Source organism: Ranitomeya variabilis, chromosome 7, assembly GCF_051348905.1.
Source record: "Ranitomeya variabilis isolate aRanVar5 chromosome 7, aRanVar5.hap1, whole genome shotgun sequence".
NCBI classification, from domain to species: domain Eukaryota; kingdom Metazoa; phylum Chordata; class Amphibia; order Anura; family Dendrobatidae; genus Ranitomeya; species Ranitomeya variabilis.
Window position 1 is genome coordinate 45,641,033 of NC_135238.1, and position 26,004 is coordinate 45,667,036.

The 26,004-nt window shown below is 42.1% G+C and overlaps 1 protein-coding gene across 1 annotated transcript in view; it reads left to right on the top strand.

Moving 5' to 3' along the window:
- Nucleotides 1–6,283: 6,283 nt before the first annotated feature.
- Nucleotides 6,284–26,004, top strand: part of ANKS4B (ankyrin repeat and sterile alpha motif domain containing 4B) — a 28,768-nt gene continuing 9,047 nt past the window's right edge. The window contains exon 1 of the mRNA XM_077274986.1: nucleotides 6,284–6,508. Coding sequence (XP_077131101.1) covers nucleotides 6,345–6,508 — 164 coding nt within the window. The 5' untranslated portion in view covers nucleotides 6,284–6,344. The remainder of the gene's footprint in view (nucleotides 6,509–26,004) is intronic.

Genomic DNA, 26,004 nt, shown 5'->3' on the forward strand with positions numbered 1-26,004 from the left:
ATAGTGCCGGATGTCAGCTGCGATATGCAGCTGACACCCGGCCGCGATCGTCCGCGCTCCCCCCGTGAGCGCGGCCGATCGCGTATGACGTACTATTCCGTCCTTGGGAAGTAGGGCCCACCCCACATGGACGGAATAGTACGTCTAATGACAGAAAGGGGTTAAGGGCAACATTTGTGAGGAGTTAGTATATTCTTCCCATGTTTGTGTGGGTTATCTCCCAAGACGTACCTTGTAAGAAGTTCAGACTGTGACCCCCTATGGAGACAGGAATAATGTCTGCAAAGCGCCGTGGTATATAATGGAGCTCTATTGCATAAGAAATCATTTCAATGTAAATTCCTGCTCATCCACTTCTCATTTTGTCTTCAAAATTTGCATTAACACTTCATGGAATAATCTCACTAAGTTTTTCTACATGAATTTATCTGCTTGAAAAATCCATGCTCAAAAAAACACATATGAAAACCACGTTTTTAGTAAGGTTTTGATGTGGCTTTCTGACACACTTTTTGTGTAAGGATTTTTTTCTGCTTCAATTGATTCATTAGTCAAATTTGAAGGATTTTTCAAGAAGGAAAAACAAGCAATGGCCACCATGAGCACTGTATGTGTGTTTGTTTTCAAATGGGATGTTCACATGGAATTTTTTTATGGGAATTTTAAGCAGTTCCACTTCAAAATCCATATAAAAAAACTTTTTGTGAACATACCCAAAGAATATTTGAAGCTTTTTTTTATGTGGATATTGGAGTAGAATCTGCTCCAAAATCTACATAAAAATAGTGTTTCAAAATGAATGTCAAAAGGTCTTGTTAGGGTATGTGCACACGATCAGTAATTGCTTCGGGTTTGAGGCTGTGTACTTATGCAGCGTCAAACCCACAGCATCCAGATGTTACAGCATAGTGGATGGGATTTCAAGAAATCCATGTCCACTATGCGTCCACAGATGCCCGCGGCTCACCCGCAGAGACTTGTCTCAATATATGCTTTAGATATTTCCTCTGCAAATATATCTTACAAAATAATTTTTTTAAATTTTATGTTAACAAATTATTGATGAATTCTCTATTAATACGATATATCTAATTTCCTTTTTGTAGTACACTGAGGAAGGTCAGAGTAATATGACCGAAACGTTTACATTGCTGTACTGAATTTTGGATGAAATTAAAATAGTTTACTTAATACCCGCTTGTGTGCCAAGGCTTCATTCAACTCACCCGCAGAGACTGACATGTGGCTCATCTCTCCAGACCGCAGCATGACAATTTCACCGATAGAATGTTTTGGATGCAGTGCATCTGCACGGTTCAGTGAACACATGTGGATTCATCTGCGTTCAATAGACGGCATACGCTGCGTCCCAAGCGCTCCTACTTCTGGATCATGTGCACCCAACCTAAGAGCATACCCATCATGTATGTTCACACTGAGTATTTTTTATGTATTATTGATGTGACTTCCAAGTCTCAATCCACTTAAACCTGCTTTAAGGACATGTTCCACAGCGTCTTTAAGACATAGGCAAAACCAACAAGTTTTCCAAGGCAAAAATACTTCAGGAAAACATTGGTGGTCATTTTCCTGAAGTGCCTTCTCAGTTATTTTCAGGTGGCTCCACTGCTGGCATCTGTGCACTATACTTTCATTTGTATAGAGAAGGCAAATGACTGAACATGGCAGCATGGTGGCTCAGTGGTTAGCACTGTTGTTTCACAGTGCTGGAGTCCTGGGTTCAAATCCCACCAAGGACAACATCTGCAAGGAGTTTATATGCTCTCCTCTTGTTTGTGTGGATTTTCTGGATTCCTCACATATTCCAAAGACATACTGGTATGGAATCTAGAACTTGGGGACAGCGATGACAATTTATGCAAAGCGCTGAGTGATATGATAGCGCTATATCAGCAAAGGATAATGAACATGTTACTTGTTTTAACCACTTCAAAGATTCCAAACCCTGAAGCTGTTAAAAGAAATGACATAAGATGGAACATGTGCACAGCAATGTCATTATGAGTGATAGGTGGTCTAATGGGTTTATAGGTTGGGAAAGATGGCTTTCATGGTGAAGATAGACATGGAGGCTGCCTTTCCTTTGTTGCCAGTTCACCATAATAGTTTTTATTTGTTGGACTAAGGTCCCACAAGCAAATTTTCTCTTATCCATGAGAATTTGATTGAATATGGTAATCGCAGTCTGATCAGACTCTGATGAAAGTTTGATCTTAGTGTAATACAATTTTGTCAGTTGTGGAGAAGATAGGGATGAAAACTTTATCCATCATCTCCATTCCATCAGTCTGTGAAAATCAGAGTGTACTCAGATGTTATCCGAGTACATTCCGATGTTTTCCATTGTCTCATTGACTTACATAGCCGAGTGCCATCTGATGATCGGATCCAACTTGGACATGCTGTGATTATTTTCCTCAGATCGGCTTGGTCTGAGGAAAAAGTCGGACCTGTGCACAGCCGCATAGACTAACATTGGTTCAATGTTTTGTCGCATTGTACTCAGACTGAGAATACGGCCATGTGCTTAAGGCCCTGAACTGCGAATGGGAGGGTAAGCTTATATAGAATCTTGTTTCGCTATGGGTGTTTGATTTCTTGGTCTTACTTTGAACAGTTTAGTAGTTTTGTTGAATGCATGGTAAAGTAGGAGCCTTGGCTGTATGCCTCCAGTATTTAGAAGGACTGTTCTCTACTCAGACACTGAGCCTTATATCTCATCAGCGGCCACTTCACTCTCACTTCATTTGAACGAAACTGACACCCAAAAGAAGTGAGAACTGCTGCTGCTTCCTGACTACCTCCGGATGTCAGTTACATTCAAAGGAAATGAGCGTGAAGCAGCCACAGAACATGTCACGTGAGACCCAGGAGAGCCAGAGCCATCATCACTGGATTAGCTTTGGCACTGGAGGGGGCTAGAGGTTGTTATTTTATAAGAGGGGGATAAAGCAATTGAGATGCGGTTGTCCAAGAGGTTGACAACCCCTTAAAATGATTTTCTATGTATTGGACCATCTGGGTTACTGCTGCAGACAGTAGAAATAGTCAATAGTCATTTCAGCATTCTGTTGGCGCCCAAGAAGATGGGGGATCCATCAACTGAGTTAACCATTTGGGCATTGAGGAAGACTTTGTTAAAATGGAATATCACCTGTACTTGATTGAGCTGCAGGACTGCGTTCAGTAGGCACTGTGGTCCAAGAAGTTCTTACAATGGTAGATCAGTTTGTTTAGATAAGGTAGTGTTTAATGTAGATTTTGACTTGCTTACGGATGTAACTGGTGCATTAAGTTAAGTCTGTCACATGCTCAGTGTGAACCTGTTCTCATCCCTGAAGAGCACAGGGCACCAATGTTGAATCTGACAATCTTGGTGTTCTCTGCCAATTGCTAATCGCACTGCACGGTCCTGGGCTGTAAGCGCAACATCCTCTTGTGGATGTCGGGACCTCATAACACACACATGGAGTCTGTTTCTGACAGTTTGATCACATGGATGTTAGTTGCCTGCTGGAGGTCATTTTGTAGGGCTCCGGCACTGCTCCTCCTGTTACAAAGGAGGAGGTAACAGTCCTGTTGCCCTCCTACATTCCCCTCAGAGTCTCCTGGTGTACTGGCCTGTCTCCTGCTATCTGCTCCATGCACTGGACACTGTGCTGACAGGCACAGCTACCCTTCTTGCCACAGGTAGCATTAATGTGCGATCCTGGATGAGCTGCACTACCTGAACAACTTCTCTGTGTTGTAGACACTGACTCATGCTATTGTGTGGTACCTCTAAGGGTGAGAGCAATGACAAAATGCAAAAGTGACCAACTCATATCAAGTTATTCTTCAGTAAAAAGAAGCTTAATTTTAAATCATGTTCTCCTTTCGTGAACGGGTTAACATCTAGTCCTGCACAATCAAAGTCATCAGTTACATGCAGCCTGCATAGGCTTACCACCCCTACAACACAAGTCCACACACCCATACAGGACCCCCATTTTCATGTAACTTGCTGGGGAGCTCCTTTTTACACTTGGCGTATTTGGCATGATTGAGGCTTGCCTCGGAAAGATCTGAACGATGTGGGGAAGGTTCGAGTTACAAGAAGGATGGCTATTAGTGGCACAGAATAGCGAGATGTTCCCATCCATTGTGGGCATTGAAGGAACAAAAGGGTGCAAAGAGCTGTCCAGCCTTCCAGAGGTTACGCCTACTGGAAGGAGTGTCAGAACTGGATGCTCCAGCCTACAGCAAGGAGAGGCCATTGCCATAAGATGAAGTTGAAGGAAAAAGCCTTCCTTGTGTCGGCACACAAGAGACCAGTACCTCGCCCACTGCTACCGTCCCGCGCCACATAACCATACTATTTTTACCTCTTGTCCTCAGTAATAATTTTCTAGGCAAATTTATTTTGCTATTTCCCTTCACATAGTCACGTCACTCATTTCCAGTGACTCACTCATAGTATTGAACCACAACATATCACACACTCGACTACAGACATTATAGAAATATATTTGCAAAGACAAATGCTTTACACTAGTGTGTAAAAACTGTTGCAAAGTAAGGATGGTTTAAAAAATAGAAGTGTTAATAGTTTATCTTTAAAGGAGAGATCTAAATCTCATCAATATTTGGCATGATCGTCCTTTGTCTTAATCAGTTCTTCTAAGTACACTTGCACACAGCTTTTAACATAATTTAGTAGGAAGGTTGTTCCAAACATCTTGGAGGACTAACCTCAGATCTTCTGTGGATGTCGCTCTGGCAAAGTCTTTTGTCTCTATGTAATTCCAGACAGACTTGATGATGGTGAGATCAGGGCTGTGTGGGGCTAAATCATTATTTCCAGGACTCCTTGCTCTTCTTTACGCTGGAGATAGTTCTTAATGACATTGGCTGTGTGTTGGGGCCATTGTCCTCCTGCAGTATAAATTAGATGTCTCCCTGATGGCATTGTTTGATGGTTGAGTATCTTCCTGCATTTATCAGCATTGATGACACCAAGAAATAAAGAACTATATTCAGCATAAAGAAGAACAAGGAAGTGAGGATATGGCCACCAAAGAGCACTGATCTCAACATCATTCAGTCTATCTAGGATTACCTGAAGAGACAGAAGGATTTGCGCAAACGACGTCCTCAGAAGATCTGTGATTATTTCTCCTATTGCAATGTAATGAGACTGTGCCCCATCTGCAAAGTTGGAGGCATCATGGGAAATGTAGCCTGCATTGGCAAAACTATATAAAAAGAAACAAAGAAATCAATATGGCAGAAAGTCTAAAAATAAACAAATAAGCAAAGTGTGCACAAGGTAAGAATCTCTACAGTACATTATTTTTTAATAATAAATAGTGATGAGCGAATATCCTCGGTACTCGAGATTTACCGAGCACGCTCGGGTGTCCTCCGAGTATTTTTTAGTGCTCGTAGATTTAGTTTTCAGCGCCGCAGCTGAATGATTTACATCTGTTAGCCTGCTTGATTACATGTGGGGATTCCCTAGCAACCAGGCAACCCCCACATGTACTTATGCTGGCTAATAGCTGTAAATCATTCAGCTGCGGCGCTGAAAACTAAATCTCCAAGCCCTTACAAATACTCGGAGGACACTCGAGCGAATATCCTCGGTACTCGAGATTTACCGAGCACGCTCGGGTGTCCTCGAGTATTTTTTAGTGCTCGGAGATTTAGTTTTCTTCGCCGCAGCTGGATGATTTACAGCTACTAGCCTGCATGATTACGTGTGAGGATTCCCTAGCAACCAGGCAACCCCCACATGTACTTATACTGGCTAATAGCTGTAAATCATTCAGCTGAGGAGATGAAAACTAAATCTCTGAGCACTAAAAAATACTCGGAGGACACCCGAGTGTGCTCGGGAAATCTCGAGTAACGAGTATATTCGCTCATCACTGCTCATCACTAATAATAAACTATATTGCTCTACATAGGCAAAAAAAATACTGAAAGTGCTTCTCTATAAATAAAAAAAAAACAATATGTCATCTTCTGACAGTACACGCCTTTAAAGGTCCATAAGATGGTTAAATCTCATGATTGTCTAGCAGAGAAAGGACTTTGAGCCATTATTATCATCCACCTGATTATTTAATGGTAGCCTCAATTAGTAACTTTCTACATAACGCACTTGGTTCCTAAGGTTTCCGCCCTGCGCTAAAGCAATTACTGGGGACTTTGAACCTAATCCGACTGCAGTAAATGAGCCATCCCAACGTGTAATAATTAATCAGCCTTGGAGCAGAAACTTCTTCATGCAAAGCTCTGCAGATTGTGCGAGAACTCTCTAGGCCGGAGGAGCAGTAAGAATGTCCACCAGGTATCACCAGTCCGCCATAGATGGCTACTTAGATATCCTGAAAGAAGCCACTAAAAAGGATATCAACACAACAGACGGAGATGGAATGACTCCCACCCTACTGGCAGCCTATCATGGACATATAGATGTGCTTGAGCTGGTGTGCAACAGAGGGTAAGTAGACAGTGGTATCTGTTAGAAGATCAAGGCCGTATCTCCAGAGTGTCCCTCTTCCAGAAAGGACAGTCATTACTTATGACCTCAGTTCTTAGGCCCCTCTTTGCTCTTTAGCCCTTTCCCAGGATAAGATAGGCCCTTCTTTGCTCTTTTGCCCTTTTCCAGGATAAGAAATACTGTCCTAGGCTGGGCTTCAAGGGAAATTGTCATTTCTTCAATATGCTTCGATACCATAGATCAAATTATTGTAGGTGCAAGTCTAATGGGAGACAAAAAAAAAAAGGAAAAATCTAGAAAAAAAGTGTTTTATTTATAAGACTTTGAATCACCTCTCTTTTCCCAATTAAACAAAAATAATAAAAATAGACATATTTGGTATTGCTGCCTCCGTTAGAGTCTATGAAAAAGTAAAATGAATGAACTCATAGACTTTTAATACCTTAAAGAGAAAAAAATAAAAATACAAGAATTGCTGTTTTTCTTTCTATGAATGTCCAGCAAAACTACAATAAAAAGCTACCAAAATGTTTTATGTACCCCAAAATAGTATCAATAAAAAATATCAGGTTACTATGCAAAAAATAAGCCCTCACACAGCTCCATCGATGTAAAAATAAAGGAGTTATGGATCTCAGAAAATGGAGAAACACAAACCAATTTTTTTTAAGTACTGATTTTTTTTAACCTTTAAAACATAAAAAAATGACAGATGGTATCACCATAAATGTCCAGACCTGAAGATTCATGTTTTCATGTTATTTTTACTGCAAAATGGAGCCATAGAAGCAAAATTAAAAAAAAGTAGTGACGGAATTATGTTTGTTTTTTTCACCATTTCAATAAGCGTGGATTTCTTTTTTACTGTTTTTCATTTCATTGTATGGTAAAATGAATGATATTAATCATATAACGCCATCTCATCCTGCAAAAAAAAAAAAGCTCTTCTACCTCTATGTCGACAGAAAAATAATTCTGTTGTGGCTCAATGAAGAGGCGCAAGAATAAACAAAAACGCATATACAAAAAAAATCACCTACTCATGAGATGGTTAACTTCCCTTCTTTTTGACCAAAAAACACCTACAAATTTGAATCCCTGATGAAGCATTTGTGAAACGCACGTCGGGTGTTGGGTGGGTGAGGTTTTTTGTTATCTATTATTTAGATTCGTTATCTGTGACTCTTGACAGTGGGTTATACATTGATAGGTATTATGGTATGGACACTTCTATGGTATCCACGGTATGGATCCTTCTATATATATATATATATATATATATATATACACTCACTGGCCACTTTATTAGGTACACCATGCTAGTAACGGGTTGGACCCCCTTTTGCCTTCAGAACTGCCTCAATTCTTCGTGGCATAGATTCAACAAGGTGCTGGAAGCATTCCTCAGAGATTTTGGTCCATATTGACATGATGGCATCACACAGTTGCCGCAGATTTGTCGGCTGCACATCCCAAAGATGCTCCATACAAGGCAGGATGGATCCATGCTTTCATGTTGTTTACGCCAAATTCTGACCCTACCATCCGAATGTCGCAGCAGAAATCGAGACTCATCAGACCAAGCAACGTTTTTCCAATCTTCTACTGTCCAATTTCGATGAGCTTGTACAAATTGTAGCCTCAGTTTCCTGTTCTTAGCTGAAAGGAGTGGTACCCGGTGTGGTCTTCTGCTGCTGTAGCACATCTGCCTCAAAGTTCGACGCACTGTGCGTTCAGAGATGCTCTTAGGCCTACCTTGGTTGTAACGGGTGGCGATTTGAGTCACTGTTGCCTTTCTATCAGCTCGAACCAGTCTGCCCATTCTCCTCTGACCTCTGGCATCAACAAGGCATTTCCGCCCACAGAACTGCCGCTCACTGGATTTTTTTTCTTTTTCGGACCATTCTCTGTAAACCCTAGAGATGGTTGTGCGTGAAAATCCCAGTAGATCAGCAGTTTCTGAAATACTCAGACCAGCCCTTCTGGCACCAACAACCATGCCACGTTCAAAGGCACTCAAATCACCTTTCTTCCCCATACTGATGCTCGGTTTGAACTGCAGGAGATTGTCTTGACCATGTCTACATGCCTAAATGCACTGAGTTGCCGCCATGTGATTGGCTGATTAGAAATTAAGTGTTAACAAGAAGTTGGACAGGTGTACCTAATAAAGTGGCCGGTGAGTGTATATATATATATATATATATATATATATATATATATATATATATATATATTATATATATATATATATAATATATATATATGCTTACTGTATATATTATTCAATATTTATTCATGTACACATTTATTGCTTTTATATATTATATATTACAAGTGTTCTATACCATTTACTATCAGAGTTCCGACAGTTGCTCATCAACCAATTTTAGTCTTTGTCTGTATTGCTGGGATTATCTGTGCTCATAGATTTTATGACCTGTATGCAATAAAGTTTATCACTTTTTAGTTATTTGCATTATTAACTTTGCCCTAGCACATATTTTTCTTTTCGGTTTCCTTTTTAAAAAATTGAATTGCCATATCCATAAAAGTCCGATCTATCATAATCCAAAATTATTTACCTTGTACAGTAAAGCAAAAAGAAAAGGATCCAAACTCCTAAATTGACATTTCCTGTCTTTTCTTCCTACCCAAAAAAAGGAATAAAAAGTAATTAAAAACACCAAAATTATATCAATAAAAATGTCTATTCACCGGGCATAAAAAACGAGTCCTAATAAATAATAAAAGATAGAAGTGATATGCTACATACACAGCTTGTTATTGTTGGTAAAAAAAAATAGTTTTGATTTTTTTTCTTTTTGGAAAAATAAATAAAAATCTATTTAAACAGTAAAAACAAGTCCTCACCCAGCTCCAGCGAAAGAAAAATAAAAAGTTATGGTTCTCATGAAATGGCCAACATTTTTTTTTTTTTTTTTTTTTTTACAAATTACCATACAAAAAATAATACCATACTAAAATAAAGTAAAATAGTAAAATAAAATAAATTGAATTTTGATATCACAATGATTGTACTTGCCTGTAAAATTATGTTACCAGCTAATTTTTACCGCATAGTGAATGCCAAAAAACCAAACTTCTAAAATTTCCCAAAAAATAAAGGTTGCATTTGGAATTTTTTCCCTTTTTTTCAGTACATTGTAAGGAACAAGGAATGATGTAATTCAAAACTATAAATCATTCCTCGTGTGGCTATGTATGAAAAGTTGTGGTTCTTGGAAGAAGGGGAGGAAAAAAAATAAAAGGATGAAAACTAGAATTGGCTGTGACCAGAAGGGGTTAATGTTTTATGGTAAATTATGTGTAAAGGGTAAAATTTACAAAATTACTAAAGGCGTTTAGTTCAGTTTTTAGTAGGCTTTACTTGTTGAGTACTTTGGACATATGTATGGATGAAAGCTGATAATACAATTTTACTGAAGTGACATGAAATTTCAGAGGAGCCGTACACTCGTAATATATAGGATAGGTTTGCGGGATCTGCAGGGAGGGTGAAAACGAATGAGTAATTTTTATAGTTTTCCAATATTTTCTCTATTTGAAATCTTAAGACTATCAGAGTGCATTATAAAGTACAATCCACAGCAAAAAAAATAGGAAAAAAAATAGCAAAATATAGTGAATGTTGTAGATTTAAAAAGAAGCAAGGCCTAGGATCAGCCCTGATCTGTTCTGCCATGTGTGGGGTTTAGAAGAATCCCATAAACTTGCATTATACTGAGCTGACTCTGAAAATCCATAATGAATATGAACATGGCTTAAATCTGGCCTAAGTTTTGCAATGTACTTGCCTTCAATAATCATTCTCTGTTTCCTACCGCTTGTCGTAGATGCGCCAAGGTTGTACTTGGCTTCTGTGGTGCTTTGTACCTGTAATAGTTTGTCATGGGTTTGCATCCTACCGTGGCAGATATGGACACTTATTGGAGAACACCTAGGTATTGGAGAATGCAGCCATGTGTTAGTACTTTACATGTAGGAAGATATCACATATATGATAAATTTAAAAAAAATTGTGACCCTGGAAGATGGGGGAATTTTTGAAGCCTAATCACATCCCCTTTCTGAAGGTCATGCCCCTTTTCCACCCATTAAACAAGATGTGTCACAGGTCAAAAATGGTCAATTTTATATGTCCAATGGTCCTTTAAGTGTGCCATTTTCTCTGTTTTATAAATCCACCATACGGTTCCAGAAATATGGAACTTTTTATTTATTGATAATTTTTATGATCCTTACCAAGACGGTGTGCGGCTCACAGGATAATAACGCAGAGCAGCCTAAATAGATGCCCCAGAGGATCCTGTGAGCTACGCTTCCTTGGTACAGGCCATAAAAATTAGCACTAATTGAAAAGGCCCATATTTTTGGAATTGTCTGGTGGATTAAAAAAAAATTGAAAACTCAAGAAAGCAGCAAGAAAAAAATGAAACCACAAACTGGCCTTTTTTGACCTGGTGACAGGTCCTCTTTAAATTTTCCACTGGGTTTTGGGGTTTAGCGTTTCCCGGGAGTTTTCTGTAGCACCGAGGAGATTCGTCACCAACCATTCCAGAAGTCTGGAGTTTTCCCTTTTTTGGGAGCATTTTGGACAATATGGGACAGTAGACAATTATGTATACATTTCATAGCTTTTTATTCTTTACAGGTTATTAAAAATCAAGAAAACCCCTATAATTTCTTCTTAAATACCCCACCATTTTTCAAGTGTAATAGGAGGCTCAACTACAGCACTGTGCAGAATAAGCATTCGATAGAAAGTCTCAGAAAAGTCGTAAGCTTGATCCATCATTTGCTATAGAAGATATTAGGGGCCAAAACCCAACAACACAGAACACAGACATTTTGGCTTGAAACACTATAGAAAAAAAATATAACATCCATATAGACAGCCATGTAGTAACATCACTATTAGTGGAGGACATTAGCTCTACTTGCAGAAGAACTACAGCTATTAATCCCTAGTTGATGATTATCTTGATCTGGATCAGCACATGTAACTTTTTTATCATGATGAGCCTGGTCCAATCCGTCATGTCCTATAGTCATATCCACTTATTGTAATGCATCCACCTCAGCTTTGTACTTTATCCCAGTGTTAAAAATCTCTCCACCCTATGGACACGAGGGCATTACAGAGGGCAATATCAAGTCAGGTGTCTAAGCTAATGAACCCAATAAGTTACCATTAATTTTCTGCCAGCTGTAATGAAAGAGCCAAATACTTGAACCCCATACAGCCAAATGGTTGTATCCTACGTCCATCTTGGATCCATTTATGCATATTTATTTTTCCTCCAAGGGAGGGTGAGAGGCTACAGGGCGTTCCAATAATGTATTTCTACAGGACCCAGACATGATAGTTGCCAAGAGAGTATTGGGCATATCATAATAATAATAAGGATAAAAACATGATAAATATAGGAGTTGTAGGAAAATAATCTGGGGGCCCTCCTCAATTCACTGTATGAGATCCACGTTATACCTGATGGATATTAATCCTCAGAATATGGCCTTTGACAATTCCAGTATACATATTGTAGTGCAGCTGGCTTGGTTCAGTGCGACAGATAGGCAGGGACCACAGAAAGTTCAACATAAAGTGTCTTTATTTGCAGACAAACAGGTGTGGTGTCCTTCGGATCACAGCCGGGTTTCCATATACACAGTTCGTGTTCACAACCCGTTGCTGGGGACAATGACAAAGTCATGTCTCTTGGGTGCGTCAGCCGCCTTGAGTTCTCTGGCTCTGTGTTAGCTCCTCACAGACCTAGGTTGCACAGAGCCTCCTTCTCTGCAGCTTGCAAACTCCAAACCGACACACCTAAGGCAAAACTGACAGATTTAAATGGAATCGTGGCCATAGAGCCACTTCCAAAACCCGGTGTGGAGAGAGGGATTCGCCTCACTACCAAACCTGCAAATCCCTCTAAAAATAATAGCCCTTAATGAGTTTTCCTAATAATCTACTTGGACCCAATCCACTCTTTCTTTTATTTTGCCTTGTGACTCACAGGCGTCCTGCTGTTAACACAAGGCACTCCAGTGGGTTTAATAAGACTCTGTTCACATCCACATCCTAGGGGAAACATATCGACCCTCACATATGATCCCCCTCACTGCCTCACAGTATGTATATACCATTGACTTGCATGACTTGCTAGAGCTGAGGATAGACCTTATACGCCATGGAGATTCACACAAAGTCTTGCTGATCAGTATGCCTATTGAGTCATCATTTATTTTCCTAGGACTATAAATTCATCCATGTGATTATGATGCCAGGAAACAATGTTGACTAACATAAATGAAAATTACAATATTGTCAATGGGGGAAATAGGGAGGCAGTGCTGGAAATCCAGGTGAAACACTGGATTCTCCACCTGCAAACGTGTGACAAGGATAATTTCATTTTTTGTTCCTGGCATTCTGTGATAATGTACATAAGGACAGCTCTGTGTAAGTAATTGAGACTCATAAATCAAGCTTGATTCTATGACACAATATTCCATCAGCAGGAGGCGAAGAAAATAAATTGCTTATAACATTTGTCGCATTAAGGCTTCCTCCTCTATATTTTCCCTCACTTCTGTCTAAATTCTGTTTTCTGGGATACAACAAATAAGACAATTTTATCATAATATTGGGACCAACCAATATTCCTACAATAAAAAAGTATCTGGCTGCTTAAGAGAGATGCACCTAAGTGTCACGAGATAAACCAAAAGACAAATGGTGCCGCAAAATATCTCACAAATATATTCTCTCGAATGAGGAGAATTTGTAAAAAAAAAATTCTCCATCTTCTCCATTCTGTCAGTCCGTGAAATTCGGAGTGCACTCAGATGTCCACGTTTGTTGGCGACTTCTTGGTAGTCAACATACATCCCAAAGGCTTATTTTGAAGTTGTTGTCCAGCCCTTTATTTTTTTACAACTGGATCCAATGTGGTTTACAAAAAATATATATTTCATACTGCGGCATGGGTCCCCAACCAAACTTGTTTCCTTTTCCGGTAGGGATGGACGAGGAAGCGAAGGGACTGCATGGGCACACAGAGGGTTTAAGGAGTCACGGGCCAAATCGGTGACCCAATGCAAAATTTGAAACAGGGCAGCCACCAACCATGCATCATTTTTGTATACTGGTATCATATGTGGCAAACGGACTTCAAGCCCCAGAAATGAAAAGCCACTGCTGCCTCTGAACCCCTTTTATCTACACCCCGGATGCACTCATTGTATCAGCCCCAGAGTTATGTTGTATTCAGCTATTCACACTAGAAATCGATACTCATACATTTTTATTAGTCTCATTTATAATACTTATGAACACATTGCTACAGAGAGCAATGTGGCCTGTTCTGAATGCTTCCTTTGGTTTGGTTGATCAATTATTCATGTTAAAATATTGGAAGGCAAACTGTTTAACTTCTTTATAGCTGACAAAAGAACAAAAAAAACCCACTGAATTTGCTAAAGGTGCAGGAAATGCTGGCGGTATATAAATGTAAAGTGTTGGGATAATTCTATAAATGCAAATAGAAATTCCAGTCAGAAGTATCATCTATTCTGAAACATCTAGTGAACATGCAGAGAAAAGATAATTATGAAGGAAGATGCACAAACATGTACACAGAAGGGGAGGCAGCACATTAGTCAGAGGCACTTTCCTGACGCAACTTTCCTGACTTAGCGCAGTGCTGCCTCCCCTTCTGTGTACATGTTTGTGCATCTTCCTTCATACCCCCATGTACCCTTCTGGCTTGGTTTGCCCTCTTTTAATGTGCCCATTGCTTATCCAGAAAGGCAAGTACAGCCCCTTGCTCTTAGTTTAAGGGTCTGATCAGATATCATACCCTGTTTTTCCTAGGAATAGAAATTGACACAGTAGCAATGGTCTTCCTTCTGCCTGGATAGGATCGAGAAACTCTTGCACCTGATTGACGGTTTATGTTCCATGAGGAAGGTAACTCTTCTACAGATGCAATTGTTACTGGGCTTATTGATTTTCCATTGTTGGGAAAGTTTTTTCACAGCATTTGTCATTGACAACTAGAGGGGCGTCTCTTCCCGGTCATAAAATTACAATTAAATGATTGTTGCGTCTAGACGTAGGTTTGGAAGACTTTTTTATATTCTTTCAACGGTCATATATGTTTTATTTTCGCGAAGCTTTCTAATCAGGATTTAAATTTATTTGCTGAAGCTTCAGGGTCAGTCGGTTTCGGAACAGTTTTTGGAGACCAATGGTGCATGGCCTGATTTATGGAAAGAACAAGCAAATTTCACTTGCACCTACTTGAGCCTCTCCCTGTAATGGTAGCAGTTGAATTTTGGGGCTGGCATTTTTCAAATAAGAGAGTTTGTTTTTGGACAGACAACCTCAGCGTTGGTCATTGTATAAACCCTTTGTCTTTATCTTCTCTTCCTGTTCTAAATCTTCTCAGTCATGTGCGTACATCAGAGTATATGGTTCCTGGTTTGATAAATCCATGAAGTCAATAACACCATTGCTAAAGCATTATCGCAATTTAATTGGCAGGTTTTCAGAGAGCACCTCCCCAATGTACGCCCGTCAGGTTTCCCTTGCCCTCCTTCCCTCTGGGACCTATTAGCGAACAGCTGATCCCTCTAGTTCGGTTCTCTGTTGCTCCTTCCACGTGGTAAAATTCTGATAAGGCATGGGAGGGATGTTGTCTGTTAATTAAGGGTAGATCTGTGCATAGATGTTGTCAATCCAGATTGGACATCACTATTGAGTTTATTTTGCAGCTCCTCAGTACTAGTGTTTCAGGATCAGCAGTCCGACAGTGCCTGTCTGGTTGAGGTTTTTATTATCAACTAGCTGAAGAGCCCAGCGTTGCCTGGGCATAGTAAATATCTGTGGTTAGTTATAGCACCTCACTTCTCTTATTTTCCCATCACGCCTCTCATTTTCCCCATCACATCTTTCATTTTCCCCCTCACATCTCTCATTTTCTCCCTCACACCTCTCATTTTCCCCCTCACTCCTCTTATTTTCCCCCTCACTCCTCTCATTCCCCCCTAACACTTGTCATTTCGACCTCACATCTGTCATTTTCCGATCACTCCACTATTTTCCCTCACTCCTCTCATTTTGCACTCACACCTTTTCATTTTCACCTCACACCTCTCATTTTCACCTCAGTATATACATGTTTGTCATCTCCCTTATATATAGTATACACCTGTATGTCATCTCCTGTATATAGTATATACCTGTATGTCATCTCCCCTGTATATAGTATATACCTGCTGTGTGTCATCTCCCCTGTATATAGTATATACCTGTATGTCATCTCCTCCTATATATAGTATATACCTGTATGTAATCTCCTCCTGTATATAGTATATACCTGTGTGTCATCTCACCTATATATAGTATATATCTGTGTGTCATCTCCTCCTGTATATAGTATATACCTGTATGTCATCTCCTCCTATACATAGCATATACCTGTATGTCATCTCCTCCTGTATATACTATATACCTGTAGATAATCTGCTCCTGTATATAGTGTATACCTGTGTGTCATCTCCTCCTGTATATAGTATATACCTGTATGTCATCTCCTCCTGTATGTAGTATGTACCTGTATGTCATCTCCTCCTCTATATAGTATATACCTGTGTGTCATCTCTCCTGTATATAGTATATATCTGTGTGTCATCTCCTCCTGTATATAGTATATACCTGTGTGTCATCTCCCCTGTAAATAGTATATACCTGTGTGTCATCTCCTCCTGTATATAGTATATATCTGTATGTCATCTCCTCCTGTATTAGACCTCGTTCACACGTTATTTGGTCAGTATTTTTACCTCAGTATTTGTAAGCTAAATTGGCAGCCTGATAAATCCCCAGCCAACAGTAAGCCCACCCCCTGGCAGTATATATTAGCTCACACATACACATAATAGACTGGTCATGTGACTGACAGCTGCCGTATTTCCTATATGGTACATTTGTTGCTCTTGTAGTTTGTCTGCTTATTAATCAGATTTTTATTTTTGAAGGATAATACCAGACTTGTGTGTGTTTTAGGGCGAGTTTCGTGTGTCAAGTTGTGTGTGTTGAGTTGCGTGTGGCGACATGCATGTAACGACTTTTGTGAGATGAGTTTTGTGTGGCGACATGCGTGTAGCAACTTTTTGTGTGTCGAGTTGCATGTGACAGGTTAGTGTAGCAAGTTGTGTGCAGCAAGTTTTGCGCATGGCGAGTTTTGCGCGTGGCGAGTTTTATGTGTGGTGCCTTTTGAGTATGTGCAAGTTTTGTGTGAGGCAACTTTTGCATGTGTTGCAACTTTTGTGCATGTGGCAATTTTTCCGCGTGTGCAAGCTTTGCGTGAGGTGAGTTTTGCACGTGTGGCGAGTTTTGCATGTGGAGAGTTTTGCGCGTGGCGAGTTTTGAGCGGCGACTTTTGTGTTTCGACTTTTATGTGGCGAGGTTGGTGTATGTGTGGTGAAATGTGCGCTGAGGGTGGTGTTGTGAATTTGCTTTTTGCTCCCTCTAGTGGTTACTAGTTTTTTGACTCTGGTTTTTCTGTCATTCCTTTTATCCGCACCTGGGTCGTTAGTTAGGGGTGTTGCTATATAAGCTCCCTGGACCTTCAGTTCTATGCCTGGCAACGTAGTTATCAGAGCTAGTCTGCTGTGCTCTTGTCTACTGATCCTGGTTCCAGTTATATCAGCTAAGTCTGCCTTTTGCTTTTTGCTATTTGTTTTTGGTTTTGTATTTTTGTCCAGCTTGTTCCTAATCTATATCCTGACCTTTGCTGGAAGCTCTAGGGGGCTGGTGTTCTCCCCCCGGACCGTTAGACGGTTCGGGGGTTCTTGAATTTCCAGTGTGGATTTTGATAGGGTTTTTGTTGACCATATAAGTTACCTTTCTTTATTCTGCTATCAGTAAGCGGGCCTCTCTGTGCTAAACCTGGTTCATTTCTGTGTTTGTCATTTCCTCTTACCTCACCGTTATTATTTGTGGGGGGCTTCTATCCAGCTTTGGGGTCCCCTTCTCTGGAGGCAAGAAAGGTCTTTGTTTTCCTCTACTAGGGGTAGCTAGATTCTCCGGCTGGCGCGTGTCATCTAGAATCAACGTAGGAATGATCCCCGGCTACTGCTAGTGTTGGCGTTAGGAGTAGATATATGGTCAACCCAGTTACCACTGCCCTATGAGCTGGATTTTTGTATTCTGCAGACTTCCACGTTCCTCTGAGACCCTCGCCATTGGGGTCATAACAGTTTGCCAGGCCAGTATTAAATGTTTAATGCATTGCAGAAGAGGGATTATAAGAAAGAAGATTCTGAGTTTTTTTTTTTTTCTTCTTCCCCTTCACCTCAGAGTGGCTATGCTTGCTGCAGACATGAATGTCCAGACCTTGATTACAAGTGTGGACCAGCTGGCTACTCGTGTGCAGGGCATACAAGACTATGTTATCAGAAATCCTAGGTCAGAACCTAAAATACCGATTCCTGAACTGTTTTCCGGAGACAGGTTTAAGTTTAGGAATTTCATGAATAATTGTAAATTGTTTTTGTCCCTGAGACCCTGTTCATCTGGAGACTCTGCTCAGCAAGTAAAAATTATTATTTCGTTCTTACGGGGCGACCCTCAGGATTGGGCTTTTTCGCTGGCGCCAGGAGATCCGGCATTGGCTGATATTGATGCGTTTTTTCTGGCGCTCGGTTTACTTTATGAGGAACCCAATCTTGAGATTCAGGCAGAAAAGGCCTTGCTGGCTATGTCTCAGGGGCAGGACGAGGCTGAAGTGTATTGCCAAAAATTTCGGAAATGGTCCGTGCTGACACATTGGAACGAGTGTGCACTGGCCGCTAATTTTAGAAATGGCCTTTCTGAAGCCATTAAGAATGTTATGGTGGGTTTTCCCATTCCCACAGGTCTGAATGATACTATGGCACTGGCTATTCAAATTGACCGGCGGTTGCGGGAACGTAAAACCGCAAATTCCCTCATGGTGTTGTCTGAACAGACACCTAATTCGGTGCAATGTGATAGAAAAACCGCAAATTCCCTCATGGTGTTGTCTGAACAGACACCTGATTTAATGCAATGTGATAGAATCCTGACTAGAAATGAGCGGAAAATTCATAGACGCCGGAATGGCTTGTGCTACTACTGTGGTGATTCTACACATGTTATCTCAGCATGCTCTAAACGTATAGCTAAGGTTGTTAGTCCTGTCACCGTTGGTAATTTGCAACCTAAATTTATTCTGTCTGTAACTTTGATTTGCTCACTGTCGTCTTATCCTGTCATGGCGTTTGTAGATTCAGGTGCTGCCCTGAGTCTTATGGATCTGTCATTTGCTAAGCGCTGTGGTTTTACTCTTGAACCATTAGTAAATCCTATTCCTCTTAGGGGTATTGATGCTACGCCATTGGCAGCAAATAAACCGCAGTATTGGACACAGGTTACCATGTGCATGACTCCTGAACACCGCGAGGTGATACGTTTCCTGGTTTTACATAAAATGCATGATTTGGTTGTTTTAGGGCTGCCATGGTTACAGACCCATAATCCAGTCCTGGACTGGAAGGCTATGTCAGTCTCAAGTTGGGGCTGTCGGGGTATTCATGGGGATTCCTTGCCTGTGTCTATTGCTTCTTCTACGCCTTCGGAAGTTCCTGAGTATTTGTCTGATTATCAGGATGTCTTCAGTGAGTCTGAGTCCAGTGCACTGCCTCCTCATAGGGACTGTGACTGTGCTATAGATTTGATCCCAGGCAGTAAATTTCCTAAGGGAAGACTGTTTAATCTGTCGGTACCTGAACATACCGCTATGCGTTCATATATCAAGGAGTCTCTGGAGAAAGGACATATTCGTCCGTCTTCTTCCCCTCTTGGTGCGGGATTCTTTTTTGTGGCAAAAAAGGACGGATCTTTGAGGCCTTGTATTGATTATCGGCTTTTAAATAAGATCACTGTCAAATTTCAGTATCCTTTACCGCTGTTGTCTGACTTGTTTGCCCGGATTAAAGGTGCCAAGTGGTTCACCAAGATAGACCTTCGTGGTGCGTACAACCTTGTGCGCATTAAGCAAGGTGATGAATGGAAAACCACATTCAATACGCCCGAAGGTCATTTTGAGTACTTGGTGATGCCTTTTGGGCTCTCCAATGCGCCTTCAGTTTTTCAGTCCTTTATGCATGACATTTTCCGGAAGTATCTGGATAAATTTTTGATTGTTTATCTGGATGATATTTTGTTTTTTTCTGAGAATTGGGATTCGCATGTGGAGCAGGTCAGGTTGGTCTTTAAAATTTTGCGTGAAAATTCGTTATTTGTCAAGGGCTCAAAATGTCTCTTTGGTGTACAGAAGGTTCCCTTTTTGGGGTTCATTTTTTCCCCTTCTGCTGTGGAGATGGACCCAGTCAAGGTCCGAGCTATTCTTGATTGGACTCAGCCCTCGTCAGTTAAGAGTCTTCAGAAGTTCTTGGGTTTCGCTAACTTCTACCGTCGTTTTATCGCTAATTTTTCTAGCATTGTGAAACCTTTGACGGATATGACCAAGAAGGGCTCCGATGTAGCTAACTGGGCTCCTGCTGCCGTGGAGGCTTTCCAGGAGTTGAAACGCCGGTTTACTTCGGCACCTGTTTTGTGCCAGCCCGATGTCTCACTTCCCTTTCAGGTTGAGGTGGATGCTTCAGAGATTGGAGCAGGGGCCGTTTTGTCGCAGAGAGGCCCTGGTTGCTCTGTTATGAAACCTTGTGCCTTTTTCTCTAGGAAGTTTTCGCCTGCCGAGCGAAATTATGATGTGGGCAATCGGGAGTTGTTGGCCATGAAATGGGCATTTGAGGAGTGGCGTCACTGGCTCGAGGGTGCTAAGCATCGTGTGGTGGTCTTGACTGATCACAAAAATCTGATGTATCTCGAGTCTGCTAAACGCCTTAATCCGAGACAGGCCCGCTGGTCATTGTTTTTCTCCCGCTTTGATTTTGTTGTCTCGTATTTACCAGGTTCAAAGAATGTGAAGGCCGATGCTCTTTCTAGGAGCTTTGTGCCTGATGCTCCTGAAGTCGCTGATCCTGTTGGTATTCTTAAAGATGGAGTTGTCTTGTCAGCTATTTCTCCGGATCTGCGACGTGTGTTGCAGAGATTTCAGGCTGATAGGCCTGAGTCTTGTCCACCTAACAGACTGTTTGTCCCGGATAAGTGGACTAGCAGAGTCATTTCCGAGGTTCATTCCTCGGTGTTGGCAGGTCACCCGGGAATTTTTGGCACCAGAGATCTGGTGGCCAGGTCCTTTTGGTGGCCTTCCTTGTCAAGGGATGTGCGGTCATTTGTGCAGTCCTGTGGGACTTGTGCTCGAGCCAAGCCTTGCTGTTCTCGTGCCAGCGGTTTGCTCTTGCCCTTGCCTGTCCCGAAGAGACCTTGGACACATATCTCCATGGATTTCATTTCTGATCTTCCGCTATCTCAGGGCATGTCCGTTATCTGGGTGATATGTGATTGCTTCTCCAAGATGGTCCATTTGGTTCCTTTGCCTAAGCTGCCTTCCTCTTCCGATCTGGTTCCTGTGTTTTTCCAGAACGTGGTTCGTTTGCACGGCATCCCTGAGAATATTGTGTCAGACAGAGGATCCCAGTTCGTTTCCAGGTTCTGGCGATCCTTTTGTAGTAGGATGGGCATTGATTTGTCGTTTTCGTCTGCTTTCCATCCTCAGACTAATGGACAGACGGAGCGAACCAATCAGACTTTGGAGGCTTATTTGAGGTGTTTTGTCTCTGCTGATCAGGACGATTGGGTGACATTCTTGCCGTTGGCTGAGTTTGCCCTTAATAATCGGGCTAGTTCCGCCACCTTGGTTTCGCCTTTTTTCTGCAACTCTGGTTTCCATCCTCGCTTTTCTTCGGGTCATGTGGAGCCTTCTGACTGTCCTGGGGTGGATTCTGTGGTGGATAGGTTGCAGCGGATCTGGAATCATGTGGTGGACAACTTGAAGTTGTCACAGGAGAGGGCTCAGCGCTTTGCCAACCGCCGCCGCGGTGTGGGTCCCCGACTACGCGTTGGGGATTTGGTATGGCTTTCTTCCCGCTTTGTTCCTATGAAGGTCTCCTCTCCCAAGTTTAAACCTCGTTTTATTGGGCCTTACAAGATATTGGAAATCCTTAATCCTGTATCTTTTCGTCTGGATCTTCCTGTGTCGTTTGCTATTCACAATGTATTTCATAGGTCCTTGTTGCGGCGGTACATTGTGCCTGTAGTTCCTTCTGCTGAGCCTCCTGCTCCGGTGTTGGTTGAGGGCGAGTTGGAGTACGTGGTGGAGAAGATCTTGGATTCTCGCCTCTCCAGGCGGAGGCTTCAGTACCTGGTCAAGTGGAAGGGCTATGGTCAGGAGGATAATTCCTGGGTGGTCGCCTCTGATGTTCATGCGGCCGATTTAGTTCGTGCCTTTCATGCCGCTCATCCTGATCACCCTGGTGGTCGTGGTGAGGGTTCGGTGACCCCTCACTAAGGGGGGGGTACTGTTGTGAATTTGCTTTTTGCTCCCTCTAGTGGTTACTAGTTTTTTGACTCTGGTTTTTCTGTCATTCCTTTTATCCGCACCTGGGTCGTTAGTTAGGGGTGTTGCTATATAAGCTCCCTGGACCTTCAGTTCTATGCCTGGCAACGTAGTTATCAGAGCTAGTCTGCTGTGCTCTTGTCTACTGATCCTGGTTCCAGTTATATCAGCTAAGTCTGCCTTTTGCTTTTTGTTTTTGGTTTTGTATTTTTGTCCAGCTTGTTCCTAATCTATATCCTGACCTTTGCTGGAAGCTCTAGGGGGCTGGTGTTCTCCCCCCGGACCGTTAGACGGTTCGGGGGTTCTTGAATTTCCAGTGTGGATTTTGATAGGGTTTTTGTTGACCATATAAGTTACCTTTCTTTATTCTGCTATCAGTAAGCGGGCCTCTCTGTGCTAAACCTGGTTCATTTCTGTGTTTGTCATTTCCTCTTACCTCACCGTTATTATTTGTGGGGGGCTTCTATCCAGCTTTGGGGTCCCCTTCTCTGGAGGCAAGAAAGGTCTTTGTTTTCCTCTACTAGGGGTAGCTAGATTCTCCGGCTGGCGCGTGTCATCTAGAATCAACGTAGGAATGATCCCCGGCTACTGCTAGTGTTGGCGTTAGGAGTAGATATATGGTCAACCCAGTTACCACTGCCCTATGAGCTGGATTTTTGTATTCTGCAGACTTCCACGTTCCTCTGAGACCCTCGCCATTGGGGTCATAACAGGGTGGTATATGTGTTCGAGCACGTGGTAGTGTGTGGCGCATTTTGTGTGTGTGTTCATATCCCCGTGGTGGTGTGGTGAGTATCCCATGTCGGGGCCCCACCTTAGCAACTGTACAGTATATACTCTTTGGCGCCATCGCTCTCATTCTTTAAGTCCCCCTTGTTCACATCTGGCAGCTGTTAATTTGCCTCCAACACTTTTCCTTTCATTTTTTCCCCATTATGTAGATAGGGGCAAAATTGTTTGGTGAATTGGAAAGCGCGGGCTTAAAATTTCACCTCACAACATAGCTTTGACGCTCTCGGGGTCCAGACGTGTGACTGTGCAAAATTTTGTGGCTGTAGCTGCGACGCCACCAACAGTTTTCCTTTCACTTTTTCCCCATTATGTAGATAGGGGCAAAATTGTTTGGTGAATTAGAAAGCGCGGGGTTAAAATTTCACCTCACAACATAGCCTATGACGCTCTCGGGGTCCAGACGTGTGACTGTGCAAAATTTTGTGGCTGTAGCTGCGACGGTTCAGATGCCAATCCCGGACATACACACATACACACATACACACATTCAGCTTTATATATTAGATTACTGGGATAGCCAGATGTTACTAAAGGTACCTTCACACGAAGCGACGCTGCAGCGATAGCGACAACGATGCCGATCGCTGCAGCGTCGCTGTTTGATCGCTGGGGAGCTGTCACACAGACCGCTCTCCAGCGACCAACGATGCTGAGGTCCCCGGGTAACCAGGGTAAACATCGGGTTGCTAAGCGCAGGGCCGCGCTTAGTAACCCGATGTTTACCCTGGTTACCAGCGTAAAAGTAAAAAAAACAAACAGTACATACTCACCTGCGCGTCCCCCGGCGTCTGCTTCCTGACACTGACTGAGCTCCGGACGTCACCGCTTTGCTTTCACTTTCACTTTAGGGCCGGCGCTCAGTAAGTGTCAGGAAGCAGACGCTGGGGGACGCGCAGGTGAGCATGTACTGTTTGTTTTTTTTACTTTTACGCTGGTAACCAGGGTAAACATCGGGTTACTAAGCGCGGCCCTGCGCTTAGCAACCCGATGTTTACCCTGGTTACCAGTGTAAAACATCGCTGGTATCGTTGCTTTTGCTTTCAAACACAACGATACACGGCGATCGGACGACCAAATAAAGTTCTGGACTTTATTCAGCGACCAGCGACATCACAGCAGGATCCTGATCGCTGCTGCGTGTCAAACTAAACGATATCGCTAGCGAGGACGCTGCAACGTCACGGATCGCTAGCGATATCGTTACAAAGTCGTTTCGTGTGAAGGTACCTTAAGGTCTTTATCTCCTATCAGCTGTGTTTGGGATTTCTTTTTTCAGTGCATTGCAAATTAGCAAATTGATTTCGCTTTCAAAAAACAATTTGGTAGCTGGTTTGTTTAATGACGATGTGGTGGTCTACGGTACATCTCTGTATTCCCAAATAAAAAGTTGATCCATTGGGTAGGGACATTTGGTTCCTTTTCATTCATCGGAGGACTCTATTTACCCAGTCAAACTTGTCAGCAACTATTTAATTTATAGAAGTGGGGGTAATTTTTCTTGCTCCATTTACATCGCTCCCCATTAACAATATCAATTTCAGTCAAGTTTTGACAAATGTTTGTGGGCTGCTGGTGCTTATCCTAAGGATATTGAGGCACACTCTTTCCTTTTGATCTGCTGCAGAGGCCACCAGGGCACAGGTCCAAAGAATTGGTTGGTGGCATTCGGCTTGCTTTGCAAGATATATCAGACCTGACTTATTCATCTAATTTCTTTTCTTTCATTCTTAGATGCCACCAGGCCATCTGTGTGGCTGTAGCTGAATGTCACCCAGGTGGGAGAAATCTGAGCTTCCGGGGCATTGACTTAAACTTGAGAGGCAACAGAGGTTTGCAATGGCCTCTGGTTTTCCATGAGATTGTTGATATTGGGAGAGATGAAGTTGACCTTTGCTCTTCAAAATTGCTGAATTACCATGATGATAACAGACTTGAAACGCTTTTACAGTTTCTTTCCTGAGCTCCTTCTGGTATGGTCTGACATTGTCCCCCATGCTGCTTGGCAGGGAGCCTGAGTTAGTACGGGCTTTGAAGGGTCCTGTCGAACAATAAATATCCTCATGTCAAAATTTGTTCTGGAAAAGTTTGGTCTTGTAGTATGACAATAGATAATAAAGCACTTGGCACTCAGAGATTCATTTGCAAAAAAACGTGAAAGTTTTTGTTTATTTGTGCGACCAGTTCAAAAAATGTTTAAACGTTTTCGGTCATAAGACCTTCATCAGAAACATCTCTCATGATACTGGAAGCAGGACAGCGCAATGTACAGGTCTCAGAGACCCAGTATCATGAGAGATGTTTCTGATGAAGGTCTTATGACCGAAAACGTTTAAACATTTTTTGAACTGGTCGCACAAATAAACAAAAACGTTCACTTTTTTTGCAAATGAATCTCTGAGTGCCAAGTGCTTTATTATCTATATACGGGTTGGATACCCTACTTGTGCACCACCAAGGAACCTCGAGTGCCGTGGACTATTTATACACTTGTAGTATGACAATGTCAGCTCCAAGGCAACAATGCTACCTTTCTAAGGCCTGATGTGTATCTGACTGATATTGGCCTCGACATTATCTTGTCTGGTTATCAGGACTGTATCGAGCAGGCATTGTCCTTGATGGGTGGGAGTCAGAGTCCTGTGTAGGAGTACACATGATCCTCCTTGGCTGGGGAATGTAAAAATGTATCCAGAAGAGCATTTGTGAGGTCAGATACTGATGTTGAATGAGAGAGTCTGGCTCTCAATCTCCATTCTAGTTCATCCCATAGGTGCTCAATAGCATTGAGGTCAGGGCTCTTTATGGGCTAGTTAAGTTTCTCTACTCTAAACTTTATGACCCATGATTTGTGCACTTAGGCATAGTCAGTAAAGAATGTGTCCAAACTGTTTCCACAAATCTGGAGGTATTAAGATCTCCTTTCACTAGAGCTAAGGGTCCTCGGCCAACTCCTCCAAAATAATCCCTTAGCTTTACCTTACTCCACTAAGCTTTAATGCTGGCAAAATTCAGTCAGGCTGATAACATTCTCCTGGCATTTCCCAAACCCAGACTCGCCCATCAGATGCCAGAAAGAGAAGTGTTATCTATTACTTCAAAGAACATGTCCACAGCTCCAGATGGTGGCGG